The 25,020-nt window shown below is 46.6% G+C and overlaps 1 protein-coding gene across 7 annotated transcripts in view; it reads left to right on the forward strand.

The window, feature by feature from the left end:
• LOC144147085 (uncharacterized) overlaps nt 1-25,020 on the forward strand; it is a 256,503-nt gene that overhangs the window by 209,009 nt on the left and 22,474 nt on the right. For 5 of the 7 annotated variants that reach the window (XM_077679130.1, XM_077679131.1, XM_077679128.1 and 2 more), the window contains one exon: nt 22,724-22,900. The exons of 1 other annotated variant lie outside the window; for it this stretch is intronic. In XM_077679130.1, coding sequence (XP_077535256.1) covers nt 22,724-22,900 — 177 coding nt within the window. Of the gene's footprint in view, nt 1-18,731; nt 18,872-22,723; nt 22,901-25,020 lie in introns of those variants that run through there. One more of the 7 variants, XM_077679135.1, reaches the window with a different exon arrangement.

Here is a 25,020-nt window from a genome sequence, read left to right on the forward strand (position 1 = left end):
TGCGGTGCTCCCCGGCAACTCCACGTAAAGGAGCGGCCACTTGGCACACAGCGTACAACTTACCAAGGAAAAAAAAACGAGCACCTGGTCGAATCCTAACTGTTATTTTTAGTAATTGAACACCTACCTTACTGCACGTAGCCATCAGAAAATCGTGTTCAGGATGTGAATGCCTACTTCGCATCCACCGAAAACACCGCTTCTTAGAATTCCATAATATTGTACGAAACAGGGATACTTGTATTGGATAAGAAACGGCTTAACACAATGACGAACGAAGCGCGAACCGTCGACTAGATTTTCGTTTTTAAAGTGTAGCGGTCGCTGCCGTTGGAACTCGCGAAGCCGGAACGCTGCACCACGTGACTCCGGTCCCTTTCACGAGCAGAGAGGTACGAGGCACGCGTCTCGTGGCCAGCAGCAGAATTACAGCCGGCGCCATGGGTTACCCGTGGCAGCCGCTATGTGTCTTCTGCTCATGCCTCTGCGCTGCGGAATAAAGGAACGGTGCTTGTTTGCTCCTTTTTTTATAATTGGTGAGACGGCAAACGAGCCCACACCACAGTTAAAGCGCATTCATGCCAGCTTAGTGGACAGTACGAACGATACGTCATTCTTGCATTGGCGCCGTAGGACACCTCAGCCATGGCTCCTCACCACCAGTCTCGATTCGACAGCGTATCTAGAGAGGTACCTCACTTAGCGCTTTCAACACTGCAGACCTTCTACACAAAAGACGCCTTTTTATGCGTGTTATTGAGTTATTTCGCTTGCGGGGAATCAGCAATCAGGCGCAACGCAACAACATCGGAAGCAAAGCTCTACCAGAGCGCATCGTGGTGCAACTTAGGTTAGCGCTACCTGGTCCCCACGTGTACGGTGATTTGAAAAAAAGCCGTCCTTGTTCGTTTCGGTTGCACCACCGCCCACCTTCCTCAGCCTTTGATACCCCAACAGCCCCTCGTGAACGAGCCCATAAGCTGCTAGAGTGCAACTGTACATTCACATACATCCTCTGTGGCACAAGCCCATTGTGTGGCCTCGGCTGACGCAGTTACTCATGCGAATCGTGTTCACAACCAGAGCACCTCTGACACCGGAACGCAACTCTTCAGTACCGGTGCGGTTCTTTGTTGCGTGGATGATGAGGCTGATGTCTTTAGGATCATGCTATCTCTTCAACTACACCCATTTCAGGCCAATGATGTGGTCGGGTTTCCGGCACATGCGGAAGCATCTTTTTTGCGTTATCGGCTTTACCAGTCAAGCCTATAATGCGAACTGGTGTTCTCAGCCCAGCCGATCGTCCTTCTATTCATCATACGTCACAAGCTACTGGCTGCTCGATCTGCTAAAGCAAGCGATACTCTGGCCCTGCATCATTCAGCAGCAGAAGTCAGCACCTGGCATCGTGACCTCATCTTCGCTGAACACCACTGGAGCCGTGACAACCCGCAAAGGTGTAGCTGCATCAGCGGGCTCCCATCATGGCTCCATGCCATCATAGCAGTGAGTGAGACGAGCACGCCGCAGTGCGTCCCGGCCGCATCAGCAACTGCACCTGTCAACAAGTTTTTGCCATCTAAACTCCCATCAGGGTCCGTACACGTCTCACCACTGGTTTCCGTTACTTGCCCGGTGCATCTCCCACTCATAACAGTGCACCGTCACCGACATAGGAGATATCCCAATCGAGGTTGATCTCTGTCTTAAAAATTTCAATCTCAACAGCGACAGCTGGGACCTATGCTCGTGATGCTGCCCAATGTATCCCCGCTGGTGCACACGGGCATGCCACGCCCTCCAGTCCGAACTGAGGCACTAGGTGTCCTGGCGATTATCCCCCCGCTATTAGCAACCAATTAGGCGGCGGAAACAGCCTCTTTTTAGTTCCACCTGACAAGTAATAAACCGCGGGAAATGCAGACCCTTCTGGTTATTGCAAGCCAAAAGCCCAAGACACAAACTTTACTCTCTCTCTTGTTGCGCGTGCATTTCACATTCACAAGATATCCGTAATTTTGCCTAATCTTGAAGTAGCCCACACTTTGGTTGTACATTCCTCTTGTGCCTAAATTAACCGTTATTACAGGAATAAAGCTGCGCTTACTCACACAACTTAGAGAATGTTGCCCAAATATTACCGGTGGTTTCCTTTATGCGGTTAGTATGTTCTTCAAGCGGAACCTTACCACTACGGCCGTTGAACAGCAGAGCTGTTTAAGTTTTAGTTCTGCCGTGGAGCGTTACCAGTAAACTCGGCCCAGCTGAGCACTGCGTCGCGTTGCCAAGCAGCAGCCCTCACTATTGACCTGCAGGAGCAGCGATCCTCTTAACATCTCGCACCCCATGGGCGTACTGTTGGAGCCCACCGCATGTGTGCGCTCCGCTCTCCTCTCTGTGGACCACTGACTACAACTGGGAAAGAGGAGCCTATATCGCGCCACGGCCGGACTGGAGGCGCGGTGAGCGCGCACTGCTCGCCGCTCCTCCAGTCCGGCCGTGATCGGGCATGCGTGTACCTTATGAGGACAGCGCGAACACGCTCTGTGGTCTTGACTGTTATCGCGCTCCTGCCTATATAACCGCTTGCCAAGAAACCCTCGATTCATTATTGTTCCTGCCATCACGTAGTTGTCTCGGTCTTTCAGGAGACGCACGTAGCTAACATTACATGGTGTCAGAAGGCCCCGTCTGAGCATGGTTTCACGTTGGTGTGGATATTTTTTAAACGCAGAGCATTTCTTTAACTCGCACTGTCACCCGTCGTCCCTTGGCGTTGTCCGCTCTCAACAACAGGTGCGGGCGCGCATGCGCGTGCTCCGGCGCTGAAAGAGGCGTTGCAGCAGCAGGTGCTACCTCCTCTCCCTCTACTGCGCGCGCTAAGGCAGCGGCGAAGCGTCAGCGTCGAGCGGCCGATCCCGAGCGTCGAGAAGGAGAGGCCGCCGACAGTCGTCAGCGTCGAGCTGCGGATCCATCGAATCGAGAGCGAGACACGTCTTCGAAACGTCAGCGGCGAACGGCGGACCCCGCGTTACGAGAACGAGATGCCGCGGTCGGCCTTCTTGACGTAGTCTACGACGTACGCCGCGCACGCGTAGTGGTCGAGGATGATCTGCAGGTCCATTGTTGGAGTCGAGAGCCCTTCCGATCCACGGGTTGAACGCATTCACGCGCTTCTCGGCGGGGGTCCTCGCGTGAAGCACGCACGGACGCGACGCGCCAGCCCGCAGAATCTCCGAGTACTCCCCCCGGACCGCACGTCGAAGGCGCGCAGGAACTCGTCCAGGCTCGGAAACTCCCCGTGCTCCAACGCCTCTTGCATTTCGTCGTACTTGGCCTTCAAGCGCCGTCGACGCACCCGTACGACAACAACTACAACTACCACCGCCAACTACCTCAACCTACGCCATGTGACCACCCCCAATGCTCTGCATTTACTCGTGTCCCTCGCGCGGGGGCATGCGACGGGGGCACTTTTTGTCTTGAGGAAGTTCGTACATTGTAGCGTATGACGCTCGTTCAGACTTCTCCGAGGTTCAGTAACTTCGGGACACCACTGGAGGCATATCGATTGCAATACTCTGCGCTATGTTCGCACATAGCTTTTCACAGACAATGGGCCGCAGATTTGAAGCTGCAAATTTGCAGAATCCGCAAAAAAATACGACTTTACGCATGTCACGTCAGGTCTCACTTCCCACAGTCCAATGGCGTAGCCGGAAAAGAAATGAAGCGCCTCCTGAAGAAAAGTGAAGACTCGGGCGAAGACTTTTGGCTTGGCCTCCTGGCCTACCGTTCTACACCACTTGAGGACAGATCCCCGGGAGAATTTCTTCAAGGTAGGCGTCTCAGATCTAATGTGCCAGACTTTGGCGCCATGCAATCTACGGCAGTAAAGATGCATCGTCTGAACACCGGCGGGAAACCTCTGTCGCCCTTGTATAACGGGTAGGTCATAAGGCTTAAGTACGCAACATGGTCACCGAAGGGAACTGTGAGTAGAAGAACTTCTTCTAGGGTGATGACTTTGATTTGTTCCTCAGCCGAGGTGTTTGCTCTCAAAACAGTTAGCGATTGGATCTGAGTCATCTGACGTTCCGCAGGGGTCCTATATGAGCACAGAATGGAATCCCTTCTATACGTTTTCACGGGAACCGGAAAATAAAACGTCTTATGCGAAAGTAGGATTATGCAAAGAGGTTGAAAAAGGAAAGAAATATGCATAATCCTTCACCAACTCACTTTTATTGGGCAGCATTGAACTAGCTGAAGAATTTGGGGTGTACTTTCTCCTTTTCGACGTTCAGTAGAAAATTGTTTCGAAGTAGAAAAGAAAACAAGCTGCTGGTGTTTTCCGCCTCCCCGGACACCGCTTTGTACGGTAATCCGTGTGGCGTCTTACATAGTTGAAGCCAGCCTCCGGACGCTTGCACGCATTCAGCGCTCAGGAAGAGCGGGATATTGTCGAGTTTTTCGCGTAGAACTCACTAGGCAGCGTTAACTCCTGGTGCTTTAACTTCCTTGAACTATGGCGGCTGTACTTGAACCATGTAAGCTAGGCGTCTTTCATCTCCTGATGCTTCGCACCTTGCGTTTGTTTCACACCGTGGCCGAAGACTTGCAGCTTCTTTCGAAGTTCCTGTTTGACATATGAAAACGGAGATATTGTGCTAAATCCACGCCCTTCCTCTTTCGGTTCTCTTTCAATTTGCGTAGAATTTCCACGTTTGATGCTAAACTGAGCGCCTTGCGTTTCCTCGACATTGTCACAAGCCTGGCAGCACGATCCTACACAGCAAAAACAAAGAAAGAGGGCACAAAATGGACCCACAACCACACCAGTACCACGTAACACACAAACAAGGCACAAAGAAAAATAACAGTGCGGGAAGCACCGAACAAGGCGATACGTTGGGAAGAGAAGTCGCTGCCTGACCAGAGCATTGCGCGCATTCCTTGGTTATATGTTTTCTGCATGGCGCGGTGCGTCGCCTAATGTGCCATTACCATTGGACCGCGCCCACGCCTGGCAGCGAAACCGGCGCTGTCGTTTTAGCGGCTGTGGAACGTGCAAATCGTGGTGTGTTGGAATGCGGTTTGAGCAAGGATAGCGAAAAATAAACGTAATATTTCTATACATGTCGCTCCATGTCCCCTTTCCCGGTCTCATCCGATTTTCGGCAAACATGTCATCGTATTAAACACACCAAATGCATTACGTCTAAGGGACGTCGGCCGGGAATGGTAAGAAAAACGCATTACGCCGAAAAACGCATTATGCCGAATCGTGTCTACGAGATTCAACCATACTACAACGAAGCTGTACATATCTACCCTCTGGCAGTGATCGATGTCCGACTCGTCGCCTCGACACAAAAAAGTTTTGTTTCTTGTTTCTCGCAAATGCCCTTTATGTCTTAGTCTGATGTAGGTAATTTGAAAAATACATACCGAACTGTTCGTCTCGTGTAAGTACACAGCCGACTACAGGGAAAGTATGACTGCCAAAGAAGGCTCTAACTTTTGTTTTATGATCACTATTCCAAATCAAATTTCATGCAAGTTGCCTGATGAGACGATTATATAATGAGTTACAGCTTCATTTATTTGTCCTAACTAGTTAGCTCACCGAACAGCGGTAAGCTTTATAGAATCCCTGTTTTCTATAAATATATTACCGTCTAAGTAACTCTTTATTTGTTGAAACAATTCTACAACAAATTAAATATCATTTAGCCACTCTAAGGCTGCGCCCAGTTTCATCTGCTTTTCTTAGTTACGTAGGTGAGAGTACAGTTGTAAGTATTGTAGAATTCCTGTCTGCTCTCAATACGTGGTATTCTACGGGGAAAAACAAAAAGCCCCATGTTTGCCCGCTAGAAGAAATGTAGTCCTTCCAACAGTCGTTTATTTAAATACCCAGAAAGTAGGCTGAATCCCCAATTACCAAAAAACGTGTTTAGTTTCGCGCATAGATGCCTTCACCGTAGTAAAGTACACCGCAGCTTCGCGTTTCGGTCTTTTCAGCGGAGTGAAAGGGACGATATTTTTTTGCTTGAAACCGTATCTCTGCATCTTTGTTCTGTGCTACGAGAATGCCCAATTCACGAAAGCACCAAATGTCTGTTATAAGCTTGTCATTGCTTAGGTGTGGTATTTTGTTTGAAAATTTGCTTACATCCATAGAAATTTGTCATGTGCAATCCATTCCCGTGTACCTCATGTAGACCAGTTGCGTATTCCTTTAGGTATCGCTTGCATATTACGTTTCCTGGTGAAACCAACGCGTGGACCACCGTTTTCACATAATCCGGTACAATGAAAACCCATAATGCCCAAACCGTCCACGGCACATAAAAATTGAAAGTCACTTCTATAGCTGGAGGGTTTCACAATTACGTGAGGAAAACCCACTTTGGCCTGCGTTCACAGATCATAAAGTCACTGGTTGGTATGACCCAAGAGCAAAGCTTTTAAAACGTATTTTTTGTCGTTCTCATTACGTGTTAACTTCGAAGAGCTTTATTCAAGTTGTAATCTGCATTTTAGATATCGCTCGAAAGATTGAGAAAGGTGCTTGTATATATTGCGAGTGAAAGCTGGTTCGTGTTGTTTTTTCCAACAGAAATGTTTCCCTATACATAGGGGGACTTGTTTCGAACTTGAAAGTAATAATTCAAGGTGTCGACACTCGCGTGGCCAGAGTAGAAAATACAAAGAGGAAAAAGATCAAGAAACCCAAACAAGCAAGGCTTTCACCCACGACATCCAAGCGGAAGAAAAGTACCAATAAAACATGGTGGGGACAAATCCTTCCTCTCCAAATAAAACCGCGACCGCATCCCCCATCATCGTATGGCAACAATATAGATTTTCGGCCCCATCTCTCTACCCAAGACATCCTGGTACAGGCTAAAGAAGACATACTAATGAAACTCTGAAACAAACTCAAATATTTCATTAGTGCGCTCGATATACCAGGTGCGCGAGGTATTTGAGAACGCTTTCACTTATCGCCATACACACCAGCAGCCTCATCATATATATCTAGGTGTATGGCTTCTTGTTCGCCTATCCCCTATCATTCATACTGCGCAGTTTCTTCGAAGATGGAAGCGTACGAGTTGAAGCAGGAAATAAAACGGCATGTAGTCCTCATCGCCCGGGCCGCGCACCCCAGCGACTTGGGAATTGCCACCTTTCTGAGATTAGCGAAGTCTTTCGTTTACAAGGTGTGGACAGAATTGATATGTTGTGGCGGTCACGTGGCATCTGTGGCGAAAAGGCAAAAGCACACAGTCAGAGGTGAGAGATCACCATAACCCCTTAATTTCTCCTGCGATGGTGCTATCCGTTGTCCGCAATGAGGGTGATGTCATGCCGCCACACTTTTATTGCAGGACTCCGGGTAAATGCTGCTGGTTACGTGGGTGTGCTTGCCCCCGCTGTAAACCCATGGATAGAGAGTGCTTGTAAAGAAAGACCATTGGCCTTTCAGCAAGGTTTGGCTCCTGTCTGCACCGCCTGCATCCCCCAGTAGTGGCATGACTGAAACTTCTGCGACCACGTCACTGCCAACTTGTGGTCTCCTAGTTCTCCAAATTTAAATCCGCTCAACTGCTATGTCTGGGGTGTCGTTGAGGGAGAGGCCAAGAAAAGCCTGCATAATACAAAAGGCTCGTTAAAGGCAACCATTTCTCACTGAGTGACCCACATCTCCATGTAGCACCTGATCCGTGCATGTAGCCGTTTGCGAAACCGAATCGAATCGCTTATTGCGGCCGATGGCGGATTGATTGAGTAATAATGGAAATACACCATAAAAGAAGTACTTCGCAAATTTGGGGAAAATATGTCTGATTTTGCTGGAAATATTCTGTTTTGCCTTACGCAAGTGTTCTGTTATGAAATATCTCCCGCACCCGGAGCATTCGGCAGTGTCAAACACGAAGAACATCCTACAAGGGCTCGCTACTATCAACTGCGGACACAGGCTTTAAAACTATGTTGTTATATTTTCTACGAACTTAAACGTCACTGCGCGTATTTGCCATCCCCGATCTGACGTTTTTTGAGCAATTACCGAAGGAACGCCTCAAGACTCGGTTACTTCACTTTTCCTCTTTACCATTGCAATGAAGGGTACCATGACTCTAACCTACTTTGCATCTTCAACACGCTTTCTATGTGGACCACGTCACGATATGGACACCCACTTGCTCAATAGGAGATCAGAAAAACTCACTTCAAATGGTAATCGAGACTGCCCAACGATACCTCCAATCCAGAGAACTGAAGTGCGCCACCGAGAAGTTGATTTTACTTATGCTCATCAAGATTACTACCCATATGACCATGCATGGAACACCTGAACCAGAATTCAACATTAATAAATTACCCTGTCCTGAACGTCCCCCCACCTTCGGATATTGGGCCTGATAACACCTAAACATACCTGACCAGCCTTAAAATCTTATAGTACCTAATACCGTACAAGACCTACCCTACTTACAGCGCACGCTCAACAATCTCGTGCATATCATCTCCCCGCGTCTTCAACCAGCGCTTCGGACATTACGAACACGACACTTAACGCATCGTGCAAGCCGTTCTCATCAGCAGGATAGGGTATGGCATGCCATGCTTGGCCCTCAGACCACAAGGAATACGGAAACTCGACGCTACAATACGCCATGCTTACAACACCGCCATAGGCTAAGAATCTTTTGCAGCTAGGAGTCCAAAAAACCCAGGAAGGAATAGAAGAGGCCCGCTGCGCCTCCCACATACGTCTCAAGCTCACGCCCGCGATAATACCAACACTTCTCCGTTTGCATCCGAAATATGCATCCGGTTTTCAGAAAACACCAATGTATGGCACGAGCGCGCTTAATGCATAACAACCGTCAGCACCTGCCATGTACTCGATACACAGATACATCGCCCTACCCCCATCAGAAGGCACATTCAGCCTGTGTCGTTAACACACAAGGCATACAACTTGCAACCGCGAGCATTCTCACCACGTCTATCAACACTACCGAACAAGTTGCCATCACTCTTGCTGCCATCATCACCGATCTGAGAACGCCCGCAGGAGCTTTCTATGAGCGTTTGGCCGCATATCTCTACCCGCACTGCATTTTTTTCAACAAACAAAAAGATCACCGGAACTTCATATGATGTGGTTACCAGGCCACCAGTCCTTCGAAGGGAACATGGCGGCACACGCCGCTGCCCGTGCCCACAAACACGGGCCATTACCCCTGAAGAAGAAAACAACTGACCGTTGTACCACAAAGCCAGCGCCACCCCACACAAACACCGAAATCTTGGCCCTCTACAAAACCGACCGTCGTCGCTTCCCAACACCCATTTCACAACTAACACGTGACAAAGGAACCACTTCCTGGATCCTATAAGCGAATTCCTAGCCCCACAACACCGTATTAAACACATGTGCCCCCCCATACCCTGCCACCTCTAAGTTGTGACCTGTTGCCTGGAACCTCATACCACGTGGTATGGCAGTGCCAACAGACCCCTACTCTATCCTCGAGTCCCAACCCTACCTATGAGCTGTGGGTGGAGCAACTGAACAGCTTCAAGCTATTAGAACAGCGCCAACTGGTGGAACAAGCCCTGACTGCTACCCATCACAAAGGCATCTTAAACGGAGGACGCCTGCCGCAGGGTGGAGGCCTTAGGAACATCGTGCTGCTAACCAGTATAATAAATGTTTGTCTCTTTTACTCTCTTCCTTCTATATTACTAGCAATGCTACGATTCCTTGTTTTGCCAGCGCACACCATGAAATTTGTTGCTGATTATTCTTTTGGCGTCATGGCGTGTCATTGTTTCGTTACTACTACGCACGTTCATCAACTTGGCGCTATCGCGTCTGGGGTGGCTTGGACTCAAACATTTGTTACGAGAACTCAAGACGTATTACTTTCTTGTTTATTTGAAGAACGTAAAAAAACCTTGCAATCATACACGCTTATGCAAAGCGATACCTATTTACGTTACGTAAAATTAACCGGAAAAAAGCCAGTCCCACAACTTTGCTTTTGTGGCCCAAAAGATGCGGCTTAGAGCTTTTCCAAAAGCCTGTGATGGTACCCTTACCCAAGAGAAATGTCATGCTGTTTAACTCTCTGTATACGCTTCTGCATGTACAAAGACCAGCAAAGTGTGCAACTGATCCTAATTAACACAATATCGACAACTAGCAGTTTCGCCAATGGAGGAGTAATAAAATATTGATGGATGCGTTCCGTAAGGAATAAAGTTATACTATGTTATGCTTACAGAACACACGACAACAATCTTATTTGGTGTTTGGCCAAATACTCAACTACTATACAGGGAGACGTAACATGCATTGCATAGTACGTTCTACCTGTGCTGCACCAAGACTCATGTTTCTATAAACTTGAATCGCTTTGACATCGGTGCGCCGCAGGTGTCAAAGCTGACATTTTCATGTGTTAAGAAGGCCGTGAAAGACGCCCATTTTATTGGCCGATATATTTTAACTTTGGTACTGCACAGTTAGCAGCTAGTTACAGCCGCATTAGCATATGTGATGAGCCCTACTGGCTGCTTGCATATCTTACAGCTAAAAACGCTGTTCCCCTGCTCGGCTTTGAGCGTCTGTCTTCTCTGGAGGTACCACCCTATAGGTTCATTTCAGAAGTTTTGAAATCACATTTTTCCCCGGAGCAGGAATTTAGCCTGTCCATAGCTGATGCAGTTAGTTAAATTGCTTCGTGTGAATTGGAAAGGTGCGCTTGCCCTCCTGTACGCAGGAGATATCCTGGAAAACGTCCAAGTTTCTCTATATTTCTGTAGAAGTATCGTACGGATCAGCTCCCCTGGCTACAAGTGTCTTCGCCCACACATGATAGTACACTCCTTCGCTTGTCGCTGCTTACCACTTGCGCTCTTCGCGTTCCTTCTTGCTTCTCTGTAATGAATTCAAAGTTTCCTCATCTCAATTCCATTTTCTGCTCTTGCGTGGCTCGTTCGCACGCTGTTCGGCATGAAGGAATGTTTTTGGTATTTCGTTTTTATCTGCTCAGAATAGCTTCATTGATCTTTTTTTTTTGTTTTTATTTTTTCATGAGTCGAGGCAATCCTTTTTGAGGGGATGTCCGGAAAAAACCCTAGAAGAAGAAGATGAAGAAATTTCAGGAACCAGCTGCCAAGCCTGTATTTCTTTGTGATCCGAGTTTATTTTTTACATCCCGGTGGCGTAAACGCATTTCCGCAAAAGTGCCATTCGTTCTAACATGCCTGGATTGCATTTCTGTTAAACTATATGAAGTTATTCCGGTATCCACAATTGAGCGAGAAACTGAGTTTTCTTTCAAAGCCCCTTCCCTTCGGCTGCAAAACTTCTCCCACGCTCTCTAATAGCGGCTATTCTAAATGAACATTTATCCAAGTATCCTTCTTCTTCTGTGATTTATACTGATGCATCTCAGAATGGCGAGAAAGCCGGTATTGGTATTTTTTTCATAATCTCTAGATTGGAGTTATTCGCTACGAATCCCGCATTACACACCAATTTTTATGGCAGAATTGGTAACAATAGCTCTCACTCTATGCAAAGTACCGCAGCATGTATCAGAAATCATCATATTATCCGACTCGATGGCAGTTATATCGCCATGAACTTTCTCTTCCAACTCTCCATTGTACCGCACACGATTGTTTTTTGTTCCAAGGCACATTAAACAAGTATACTTGTCTTGGGTCTCTGGCAATACGGACATCAGGGGCAATGAGCTAGCGGACCATTTAGCTAATCTCGCTGTCACAGCGCCCGTTCAAATCGGCATACCTAATCTGGCTCGTTTTGCATCTTCAAGATTAAGACGATATTGCCATTTAAACGCTACTCGTTCCGACTCACTTTTATCATTTGAAGAGTACCAGCATTTAGAGTTCGGGTGGAGTGTTCATTTTTGTGGTTCTCGGCAATGCGAAGTGACCTTCACCGAGCTCCGCTGCAGGATTCCAAGGCTTCATTTTTCTCTGTTCAGATCAGGACTTTCACTTACGGAACTATGTGTGCGGTGCCAGGTCCTTGAAACAATCGAACATTTTTTCCTCGACTGTCCCCATTTCTCAACATAGACAACTTCTTTTAAAGGACCCAATGGAGCGTGTGGGGTTGAATTTTTCGGTTCCACTTATATTATCTATTGACGCATCAAATTTGAGGATTGCAAAATAGGATATATATAATTCCATTCAAAATTTTCTTTCTGCTTTAGGTCGTTTGAATTGATTGTGGGGGTTTAACGCGCCGACGCAACGCAGGCGATGAGGCGCGCCGTAGTGGAGGGCTCCGGATTAATTTTGACCACCTGGGGATCTTTAACGTGCGCCGAAATCTCGTACACACGGGCGTTTTTGCTTTTCGCCTCCATCAGAAAAGCGGCCGCCGCGGCCGGGAATCGAACCCGCGACCTCGTGCTCAGCAGCGCAACGCCTTAGCCACTGAGCCACCGCGGCGGGTCGGTCGTTTGAATTGCTGAAGGGGACTGAATAATGGGTAATTCGTGTTTTATTCATAAGTAAGTTTCCTTTCACGGCCTGTTTCCCGAAATAATTTAGTATTTTGAGGCCCTCACGTATTTAAACGACAGATTTAGCCCTGGCCAATCCCGCCTTGTGGGTAGGTGCTAAATTCTTTGAGGTCATCATCATCATCATTATTTAGGGAGTGGCGCGACAGAGCGCGAAATCAATTGAAGGGAGACTAAAAGAAGGAGAAGGTGCAGGATAGAATGAAGTAGAGGCGCCAAGAGGAGGCAAGGGCGGGTACCAGGAAGCCGGAGGTGACGCTGCCGGTACACCGACGTCGTAACCAAAGCCTGGGCGGGAGCGGCAGGCAGCGCATCAGTTGCAGTCTCCCTGACGGACCCAGCCGTGACTGGTCGAGTGCCGACGAGGAGTGTCATCGCACAATAGACACACGGGTCGACGACCTCGCCCATCACAACGCGACGCTGGGGTGACCAGGCGCAGCCTCCTCTACTGCACATCTACAGCCGAGGTAGCCTGTTAGCGCCCACCTCAAGACAGAAAACCAGCCGCGGCGCGTCTTCACCACAATGTAACGGACACGATAACAACTGCGCTGCAGCTACGCCGTGACGACCATGACACGTCCAGGTCATCGCAGCGGCTATAATACGTGTAGTGGATTGGAACGTATTCAGGTAGGACATTATTGGACGTCATTTAAGGTACTAAGTTGAAATAGTAGTTGGAGGTGGTAGTTGGATGTTATTTATAATAGTGCGATTAGTTTTGCTTGAGCGTTTTTGCGTCTTTTTATATAAATTCATCGCGTCTCTCGCACGTCTCCAGAGTCCATTCTGTCCAGTGCAGTTCCTGCACAAGGCGCAGTTTTTCAAAGTATGGGACGAATGATCTCGGAAAGAGAACGAAAGTTTTGAGGCAGAGAAAAGAGAATGGAAATTAAAGCTGATCGAGTTGGAACAAGAACAGGCAGAGTTGACGTGGCGCTTCGACAAAAAAAAAAAAAGATGCAAAAGGAACTATGAAGGCACCGCGAGTGAGGCAGAACATACGCGGACCGCTCGCTGCTATAGGCACGTTGCGCTGATGTTTGCCTCGTGAGCAGCAGCGCCGTTTTCTGTAACCTGGTGGTTCTGGGGGTCACTTCTTGTAGGAAAGATGCCACGGGTAAGTCGGGCTCGGTTCGTAGCATTCGTATTACGTAAGTGTCGGCGTTCTGTCCTAGGCAGCAACAGCTGTGATTATCACGAGTAACGCACGGGCGCCCACAAAAATAAGGCATGTACGTTAACGTCATAATAACAAGGTCGAGAAGGATGAACAGTTTAGGTGGCGCAGACGAAAATGCGTTAGCTGTTGATATTGTAGCCGACCAGTCAGATTTCAGATAATGCAAATGACAGTGGAGAACCGATGCATTCATCACGGCCGTCTTTTTTTACACCGTGTCTCGGTGTCAACCCCATAGATCGTTGGCACGGCATGCTGCAGGCAGTGGGTGATAGCGGGTCGACGAGTCGCCACTCCTTTACCGATGCCCTAGCGTGCGCTACAGAGAACTTTATTAGGAAACGTGCTGCGCTGACAGCGGCCTCTGTCAGGTGCAACTTGCCTATCAGGCGCGTCAGGCAGGAAGAACACCCATCGATGGCGAAGCATACGAGGCGCGCAAAGAAAAAGAGCAGGAGAGGGGTGTTGTATTGGCGATAGCATTGGCATTGGCGATAGAGCTCGCGGAGGCGCAGCGAGAAGATGCACTGACTAGAGTACATTCAACCTCTTGCCAAGTAGAGAACGTGCGCGTTCTCGCACATGAAGGAACGGTAGTGCTGGATACCGAGAGCTCGCAACATGCTTTCGAAGAAAAAGGAGCAGCCAAAGAAACGGAAATGAAAGAGCTCGAGACAGCTGCAGGCGTCTATGTAGGGTGTGCATCACACGCTGTCAAAGAATGCGCTCTTTTCAGAGCAGACGATAACCAAGAAAATGCAGAAATGTGTATCATTCCTGAAACGGTTGAGGCGCACTTCCCGCAAAACTGTGGGTTTGCTTTGAATATTTATACACAAGCTTTCAAGCTTGGAGAGAAGGAGGCCGACATGCGAGTGCAGGCTAGCTATAGGAACCCGGCAGATGAAGTACCCGCTCTCGTTCAAAGGAAAGTAAATAGAGAAGAATTCATAGTTAAAGAAGATGGCTGAGGTCGGTCAGAGGACAGTACATCCTTGACAGAACAGGTAGTGAATGTGTGTCCTGCTAACTCCAATGCGGATTTTTCGGCAGAAGGCAATGGTCTAAGAGTGAACCATGTTTTGCATAGGGTTGACGTGCCGGTAAAAGATAGCGATGGAAATGCAGCGCTGGATATTAACAACCGCGAGAGAGATGAGTCAGAACCAATTAAGAAAAGACATAGGGCAACACAGCATGGCAAGCGAGAAATGCCCAACGGCTTCTTCTTTAGGAAACGCTTAACATGGTTTGGAAAGAGTCAGAAAATAGAACGTGCGGTGTCAAAGAGGTCTCTGGGTCAAAACACACGGGACAAATGATGAGAGAGAATCGAAAACAGTTTTTGAGAAGGAGAGTAGATTAATGCGAAGTGCAAGGGCATGAAAGTAAAAGCAATGATTTCTGCACCTTGGTTGGTTGGTGCCAAAAGAATGGCTCATACCCACTCAGGGGGATTGGCAAAAAAAGGGGTGCTAACTGAGAAAAAAGAATCTGGACTAGGGATTTAAAAGAAATTAATTGAATGCATGGAGTACTAAGTTAGGAAATAAGTGTATATAAAGGGGAATAAAAAGATAGTAAGTCGATTGCCAGATAATAAGTAGACTGCCAGGCTGTCAGCGACGCTGCAGAGCGTTTGATGTCGCAGTAGGACGTCTTGCAATCTCGCCTGAACGACCTAGAGGACAGGTCACGGAGAAATAACCTGCTCGTTCATGGCATCCCGGACTCGCAGAAATCGTGGCAAGACACAGAGGAGAAGACGCTAGTTGCGCTATCCAGTGCGACAGGAAAAGACATTACTGGAAACGATGTCGATCGCGTTGACCGCATAGGTACGTTTTCCAGCTCCAAATCTCGCCCGGTCATCAATAAATTTCGCAACTTCAAGACGAAGGAAGCGATTCTTTCCGACGCTGTTTTAAAAACTAAAAACGTTGCGGTATCGGAAGACTACTAAGCCGCGACTAGGCAGGCTAGACAGAAACTTCTAGAATTCGGCAAAGGTCAACCACACTCTCCCCGATTCCAGTTGCGCTATAACAAACTAATAATAGATGACCGGTGGTTCATGTACGATACCGTGTCTGAAAGAAATCAAACTGGCGCCGTCTACTGCGCCACTTCCCAAGACCGCGGCCGTAGCACCGCTTTTGGCGAATGCGTCTGCTTCGCCCGGCAGCCCGACCAGCTAGGAACACGCGAAAAGAGCTGGTGCACCGATGCCATGTGTCTCCGTAATTCCAGCAAACACTCGCAGTGCAACAAGCAAACGGGAACCCCTTAACTCTGTCATTAACACCGTTAGCGCAGACATTGTAGCACTTACTGAAACATGGTTGTACACACATATTAATGAAAGTGAAGTCTTCGACATGTCTTGTTTTAACATCTATTGCTGCGATCGCACCTTGCGTCAAGGCGGTGGCGTATTACGTGCTGTCAAAAAGTCTAATCCATCTAACTCAATTCAGATTCATACTGATTTAGAGTCTGTATGGTCTTGCGTTGACATTGGGCACCGGAAATTTGTTATTGGCGTTTGTTACCGTAAATAAATAAATAAATAAATAAATAAATAATGAGGTGCGGCAGCAGAGAGGATACACCAACTATAAAATTAACACTAATTAATAACAAAAGGATAGACAGAAGGACAGCCGTGAAAAGTACGTAAAGAAATAAAGCAAGAAGATACAGCAGTGAAGGTGAGGCAGTGAGCGGAAAGGCAGTGAGTGCAGGCGCTGACGTGTTTTATAGAGAAGCCGGCCATTTTGATATAGTGCACATTGAATACAAATATGAGAAGAATGAGGAATTGGCCATGAGTGTGGAAGCGAAAAGGAAAAGCATTCTCGGCAAGAGATGCCGATGCCGTCTGGTTGTGATTCAAAAAGAATTATGGTAAATAGTATAGTAGATATAGAAAGACTGTATGACTGGGGTGGTTTGAGACGGTGATGTGTTGGTTTTGGGAATGTTGAAAACGAATTGTATGAGGTGGGGACAGGAGTGAACTACATGCAAGTGTAAAAAGTGAAGATGAAGTGTAAAATCAACCAAGCCGGTCAAAATGAAAGAGACGACATCGCTGGGTTCGGGATTCCTATTGACAAATGACACATGGGGTGTGGAGTTATAAAGAAGCTAAAAGTGATGGTGTATCTCGAATTAAGATGGAAACCTTGAAGTGGTTTATTTAAATGATGCGTTGCGAGTACACAGTAGAGTAGATCGTTATGAGGAAGTGTGTTGTGCTCGTACTGAAAATGTTGACGTCGTGAGAATGCAGGGGTATGGTGCGTGGACAGAAATGAAGTGAATGTCAGCAGCGAAGTCAACACAGCTGCTTCACAGAGGGTGAGTCAGGACTCAACAGTACTGGTGCCAGAAAAAGTAAATCGGCAACAAAGCGGAATCAGTTTAAAAAAAAACTTTAAAAAAAGGGGGTAAATATGATGAGTCAAGGTCAATCCCCTTTGAGGGGATGTACTAAAAAACCTCAGAAGAATAAGATGACGAAATGTAATAAACCAATCCGGGAGTACCACGACAGAGCGCGAAGTCAATGTAAGTAATGTGTGTAAGTTGGTGTTCGACTTGTGTAAGTTGCTGTTCGTCTGTTTTTCTGAGATTTTTTGCTTCTTCAGCAGTTAGGCTGGGGTATGGCGTAGGCATTAATCATCGGTGAAGCATATAGGATGTTTATTTGTGTGTGCCTTGACAGTAATCAGGGAGGGCGCCCGAATGTTCCGGGTCTCTGTGGTGTATGGTAGACCTCGCAAGAGAATCAGCCGCCTCGTTACCCTCTAGCCCCTGATGGGGGGGAGTCCAGACAAGTGTGTGGTTCTGTTTTACAATTTTTGGAAGAAGCCTTTCAGCATTCCTTGGGACGATGCCACATATTAAGTTCCTTATGGCCCTAGTCGAGCCAGTGATAATTATTGAGTCATTATTCTTTAATTCAGCCCATCTGATTGCTAGAATGACGGCAGAAGTTTCTGCTTCTTGAATATTTAGTTGTTTAGTAATGATGAAATCCAGCATCTTCCCATGTTCGTTGGTAGTTATGGCTGATGCATTGCCTTGCTTGTTTACGGCCGCATCGGTGTAGATTGCGTTTAGATTGTCCTGATAAGTTTTTCGAATGTAGCGAGTTCTTGCCAATCTTCTGCCCTTACTCTGAGTGGGGTCCATTTTCTTGTGAACTGGAAAGGTCTTGATACAGTGTCTTTGAGCGGGTGTTAAATCGACCGTCCTATTAATGAAGGCTGCATGAACCCCCTGTCCAGACCTAAGAATTTCTCTGCCCGTTCTGGTCTTGAGGAGGAGTTCTTTCTGGGCATCTAATAGCGTGTTCTTGAATTCTCTGAAGGTGTTGCGTACGTCCAGCTTCAGGAATATTTCGTTGGATATTTAAATTGGTAGGCGTAGAACGGTCCTGTGAGCTGTTCGTATTATTGTATCGGCCCTTTCCTCTTGTTTGTGATCCATCCGGCGGAAGGGGAGGCTATATGCAATGCGGCTCGTTATGAGGGCTTGAACAACGCGGAGGGTGTCCTCCTCTCTTATGCCCTTCCTTGCTCTTGTAATCCTTCTTACTACTCTTGCCAACTGTTGAGCCGTCTTGCCAAGCTTTCTGAGAGTATTTGTGGCTTTATTGTCTTCCCGAATGACCCTGCCTAGTATTCTTATTGCGGGCGGAAAGGGATGTTCCGTCCATCCAGTATAATGCTGCTTGGAGTGATGATTCTCGCCGATATTAGCCTGATGAGTTCAGACTTTTCAGGCGCGCATTTTAAGCCATTTTTTATTATCGGATATTGGAGGTCGTTGATAACATCCAGGCGCATTGGTTGCAGTCCCCCTTACCCCCCCCCCCCCCACAAGCGACTGATCGGGTTTCCTCGAGGAAAGTCATGGCATCGTCGATGCAGGGCTTGACGGCCCCCACAACGTCGACGCTACCATGACGGGTGCTACGACCCCTGCTGTACGGCTACTGCGGAAGTCACCTGTGAGCGCCGACCTCAAGACAAAAAAGCAGCGACGCTGCGTGTTCACCACAATGCAACGGGCACCATAACAACTGTGCTGCAGGTACGCCGCGTAGACCACGACACGTCCACGGCATCTCACCTTGAATACTAGGCAGGCGTAGTGGAATCGGACATTTTCCGGTAGGACATCATTGGACGTCATTTAAGGTGATAAGTAGAAATAGTAGTTGGTGGTGGTAGTTGTATGTTATTGATACCTATTTGGTTCCTTACTAGTTTGCTTTTGTGTCGTTTTGAGTTTGTGCTGAGCACAAGGTCGCGGGTTCGATTCCCGGCCGCGGCGGCCGCTTTTCTGATGGAGGCGAAAAGCAAAAACGTCCGTGTGTACGAGATTTCGGCGCACGATAAAGATCCCCAGGTGGTCAAAATTAATCCGGAGCCCTCCACTACGGCGCGCCTCATCGCCCGCGTTGCGTCGGCGCGTTAAACCCTGCAATCAATCAATCAATCGTTTTGAGTTTGATTACTTATGATTGACCATTTTTCCGTCTTTCATATAAATTTGTCCCGTGTCTGTCCTGGCTCCATTCCTTCCTGCGCGTCGAGACATCACGTGACACTTATGATCTGGCATGTCTTCGATGCAGTTTTTCGCCCATTGGTTTTTTTTTATTTCTTAGTGCACAGAAGAGTTCAACACGGTTTTGTAATGAAAGGAGCGCTCACAAAGTCGGCAATGCACTGATATTTAGCCTAAAACGTCCGCAGGTTTCCTTCGCACTCACGAATACAAAAACCTATGGGTTATGGCAGCAGCAGCAGCAGTTAGTTACTGCGAAGGAAGCAGATACTTGTTCAATGGCTTGGGCGCCGCTAATTAGCTGAACAGGGTGACATAGACAGACAGACGGAGAGACCAAAAGGCAGACCAAAATTTTCGCGTTTCGTAGTCCAAGAAGTACCGTCTTTGAGATCAAAAAACATTCCATTCTTCCCTTCCAGCAAACATATAGTAGAAAACAATTTTGACCACTTCAGTCTTTCTGGAGCTAACTAAAACCAAGAGTGCTGGTCTGTCTGCCTCTGTGTCCAGCCGTGAATTCAACTACCCGCTCGGCCAAAACATTTACTGCATATCTGGTTGTGTCGCTGCAAATTAACTTCTGCCATGGCTCGTGCATAAGCACATTAATCAGCGCAGAGGAAAGCTCATGCATGTTTCAGTTCGCTTACACGCAGGGCGCCCCCCCCCCCCCCCGCTCACCCACCCCTGCAACCTTCCGTAATTCAATTGCAGATGACCCACGGATATTTCCGTTGACTAGCACGCGCTATGCCTAGATTTAGTGAAATGTAAGATACGTTAAGGTGTTTTACATCTCTCGCTAAGGTAAAATAGCACGAAAGTTCGCTTCCGTAGTCAAGCGAAGTAAAAAAGCAGAGGATTTTTTGCTGTACCGTTTGTCGTCGTGGGAATTTGTGGGGGCCGATGTCGTACGTGTTGCGTGGTGGGGATTTACAATAGTACACTGCTGACAAATATGTTGTTCCCTTGTGAGGCTCGCTACAGAACGTTTCGGAAAACATTTACCCGTGCGGTCAACCCTGGTGATAGCTGGGAACCGGTCTTTTGGTAGTGGACGACGCAGCGAGCTGAAGTAGGAAATACAGCAGGCACCACCCGCGGTGCCTGGCTTACACATACCCATCGTCGTGGTGCTCTCAGTATGCTTAGCCCAGTTTACGAGTTAAGCAGTAATATAGTGCATTGAGCTTGCGGCTGTCTGTGCTTAAGTTTTTTGGCTGAGAACAACTTCGGGTCTGCTTGGCTCGACTGCAAGAGACATGTGCACCATGATCTCGAATGAGTCGACCATACCAAGTTGCACTCCGTGAGGGGCATGGCCTCCCCCCGCATCTTCTTTTTTAACGCACAAGAGCTGATTTTTGCAGAGCCTCCCGCAATGCTGAAGAAAGGGAACTGACTCGTCTTGATACGAGCGGAAAACTAGACAGAAGACATCAGGGGGAGGGCACAGACAAGCTCCGACTCTCAACTGAAGTGCACTCAGAAAAAACAACGCCAATACATAGAGAAATCGGTCTAGCAGAGAGCATGCGCGAAATAGAAAACGCAAACCCCCAGTTACTATCCGAATTACAGATTATTGCCAAACTTCAATGCATTTCCTGCGTGGAAATGTTCTTTTTGTGGAAGAAACGGGCGGTATGCGTCTGTCAGCCTACTGTGGCATAATATGATCACTGCGAGTGAACGCAGGACCATACTTGCGCTTTATGTTCATTTCTACATAGTCACCACTGGAAGCGTTTATTCACCTTCATTCATGTGCATACTCGTCTTCGTCTTCCCTTCGTCATACCAGTGACGGGAGCTCAACAATACACGCTAGTTTGCATGTCTGCCTCTTAACCGTTATAGCAATAGAGAAGAAATATCCCACAAAAACATTAACAATGAAGCAACATGTATCTGCATCTGTTATAACGGTAAGGAAAACTAAGGAAGAACGGGTAAACTATTGTTTTTAAGTAAAAATAAGAAGCAGGCACATGGTATAGTTATAGTGAGTGCTGATGTGAATGTCGTTTCTAGTGCAGAAAAAGTATAATAAGCTACCAAAAATCAGAGCTTAGTTTGATGTGACTGGTTTTTTAAATGTTATAGAAAGCAGTGTCTCAATTGATTTCGAAAGAACATTTGAAATGGCAATTTAAGAGACATGGGCAATTTTCTTACCGCAGATCGTTAAAAATTTAGCCGCAATTAAAGTACCATCAGGGGAACATCTATTCAGGCTCTAATTAAAAATCCGTAAAGGGCCGACGAAAGTCGGGTATTTTTATCTTGGAAGAGAAATGCCTACGAAAATCGGGTATTATTATCTCGGAAGAAAAAAATGCAGACTATACTTGCCGAGCTCTGAAGCTGTTCCCTTTTTGTATCCATCGTTCTGCTTCATCATAGTTTTCCTCTAATGTTTGAGCCAGATACGGACTCGACCTCAAAATTTTTTTTCCTTTGATATTTGGTTGTTCTGCCCAAGATTTGGAGTAATAAATAATACAGAAGTGGTGTGGCTTGTGCAAGAGTGAACGTGTAATTCTGTTGAGCCCTAACAGGAATTTCCTCTTTTTAGTAACGTTTGTTCGACGCTAAGTGGCATGTTCTGAGGGACGAGGGGGGTACATTTGGCATGTGGCGATAGGCAAAACGACGTAAACGTTTAGTTAGTTTTGGCCCTTCCATTGTTACTGTGATGGGCTGTATCACGGGTTTATGTTTTCGTAAAGTGCCGTTATTTCCTGTGCATGATATGCTGCTCGCGCTGACTTTATAATTGTGTTGTACGTCTTCAAAGGTTTTTTAAGTCGTCTTTACGAGCTAAACGCAATTCATTGGTCTCATCATGAGAAATTATTATCTCCGCAGACATAGAGTTCATCTTACCAGGCAATGGCCATCTTACACATTCGCCTTTAAGAACTAATGATCATTTTGACTAGAAATATGAAACCGCGCATCGTGATTATACTTGCTGTGATGTGTTACGCCCATGATTTCCATTTAACGTGCTAAGGCAGTTATGACTACCAGTTTTGAGGGTTGTAAGAATCCATACCATGATGCATTAATGGCACTTTTGATTCCAGGCCAGTGGCTCAATTTTCATGTTGGGACCACACATCCTACTTCAAGACAATAATAATCGCTATTTAGTCCTACGTCTAACTACCGACTATCACAACAATGTAGAACTAATCGTATTTAATTATAGCATTCCGAGCACTTTGTAAGAAGTTTGTTTCTCTAGTGGCTTTTAAAACCTGCGCGAAAAAATGTTATGTATAGGATAACCCTAGCAGCGTTTATAATCATTACTTTTACCCTTTCGTCTCGTTTTCAGGAATACAGCATGACGAGGAAACCGAGAGGCATGTGCATCATCATCAATAACATGGACTTTGACATTGATGGCAACCAACATACAAGAAAAGGGTCCGAGATCGACGCACAGCGAATGAAGTCTCTCTTCACGCAACTGCACTTTCGTGTCACCTTAAGAACAAATCTCAAAGCCTTGGTGAGTTCTCGTTAAATTCCAAGTTGCGTTTTCCCGTCAAGTAGCTCGTAACTGACTGCACCTCGGAAACTATGCAAACGTATTTTTTTCTTGCACTGTTTATAAAATGAACAATTTGTTTCTTCAAATAGCTCTGTGCAGTGACCCGCGCAATATGCAGCATGCATCTGTTACGTATCAGTCATTGTAACCTTGAGCAATTGATTGGTTTCAGCTCTCAGCACAGAAACAATGCTTATGTCGTATCCCCTGTTCTCGCTTTCCAAATGGCAAACATTCTTCATTAATGTATCCATCTATAACCTCCACATACCTGGGACGAGGCATATATAAGTTTTTATCTTTTGAAGTAGAGGAGTTGAAACCAAGCACGGACCGTCATCATCAAAGGCCGTTTTCTTGGGCCACATCAGAGTACTTATGTACACAAACAACACAAATAAGCCGAAACGGTTGTAAATGGCTTGTCGCATAATTCAATCTCAAGTCGAAGTATACAGTACTTCTTCCGGTGGGAGTACCGCTTTACTCCCAGTATTTCCGGGGTTGATTTATTGATATAATGAAGGAAAGATTTAATGATTTACTGCTACTAAAATTGAAACTTTGAAGTGGAGAATAGGTAGTATATTATTTTCTCCCACCAGGCGTTTTCAGGAGCCGCGTTCGGAATACTGTTGAGCTGCATTCGTAGTGTTTTGCTGTTTTTAGGTATTTTATAAAAGCGCGTCAAGGTATTTTATGACCCTATTTGGGAGTTGCTATATGACGCAGAGCCCGTATTTTCTTTTATTTTAGGAGTGTCGACGAACCGCATTGGGCGTAATTTTTTTTTTTTTTAACATTTCAATTGCAATACGTGAACGGTTTGTTTTCTGCACACAGACAACTTATTGCGTTGCAATTGCACACACGCAAAAATGGTTCTGGGCACGTAACTAACAACACAAAATAAAAACGCCCAATCAACAAAACCGTACATTGAGAATACAAGGTACCTCGCAGGGGCGTAGCCAGAATTTTTTGTTTGGGGAACGGGGAACTGAGATTGCACCCCGATCTCCGCCATATAATTTTTCAAGGGATTAAAAATACGTGTAATAAATACATAACTTTAGTATTTACTGATAGTATACATAACTGTTACCTGCAACTATTAATGATATTTATACCTATTAACTGCATATACATAACCATTAACTGTCAAAACGAGACGTTGTAACGCGTTGAAATATCCGCTGAAACGACCAAATCAATGTGCTCACTCAATTTCGCTCTAGTCACTGCAATTTTAAGTTTATTTGTGCACGTAATAATAAATATATTTTTGCATTCAGCCCATTCTGGTTTTCCCTCACCTTTAAATTCAGAAAAACATCGCCTTTTCTTATTTTTTGCGTCTTCACAACTGGAAGCAACTTTTTGTAGTTGGACCCGCGACATCAAGTACGGTTCTGCCTGCTGGTAGGACAGGAGAACTACCTGAAAACGAGCAGTTTGGGTCTTGCTTTGCAACACTCCGACGTATATTTGATCTCGCGGTTAATCGTCCCCTGCCTGTCTGAGTTTTCTTATCCGCCACAACAGACCAGTTTGCGAATTGATTCCAAAGCACATTCGAATGCCTCTGCTTTAGCTTTGCTCATTCGACCAGAGGTTGCTTCAACATAAGCGCAAAATAAGAATACAATGTTACAAAAGCGAGAATCAAGGCTAGACAAAGCTCACAAGAGTGCTTTCTCTCCAGCAATCAGCTCACAAGGGCACGACACCGCAAAAGGGCAGTAACTGATACTACGAATGGAAGTAGCACGGACCTTGCAACTAACCTGTAAAAACGGCCATTCTAAGTGGTTCATTCGCATAGCGGAGCCATGCCCAACTTGAACGCTTCCTGGCTGTAGTTTACATGCCGCGCCGATAATGCGAGCGGGGGTGGAAGCCTCCAACGTTGGCAAAACAGGCCGCGCTATATGCCAGTGCCGATAAAGAGAGCGAAAGAGAGATAGAAATTTGTTTGTCTGCAGGGCCTATGTACAGGTCCTAATTTGAGCTTTGAATTCACCGGGCACACGTTGTGCTGAGAATGCTCGTGAGGATCCGCTTCATATGCTCCAAGA

This window comes from Haemaphysalis longicornis, unplaced genomic scaffold (genome assembly GCF_048455015.1).
Source record: "Haemaphysalis longicornis isolate Haplotype H1 unplaced genomic scaffold, Haemaphysalis longicornis Haplotype H1 scaffold_7, whole genome shotgun sequence".
Classification (NCBI taxonomy): Eukaryota; Metazoa; Arthropoda; class Arachnida; order Ixodida; family Ixodidae; genus Haemaphysalis; species Haemaphysalis longicornis.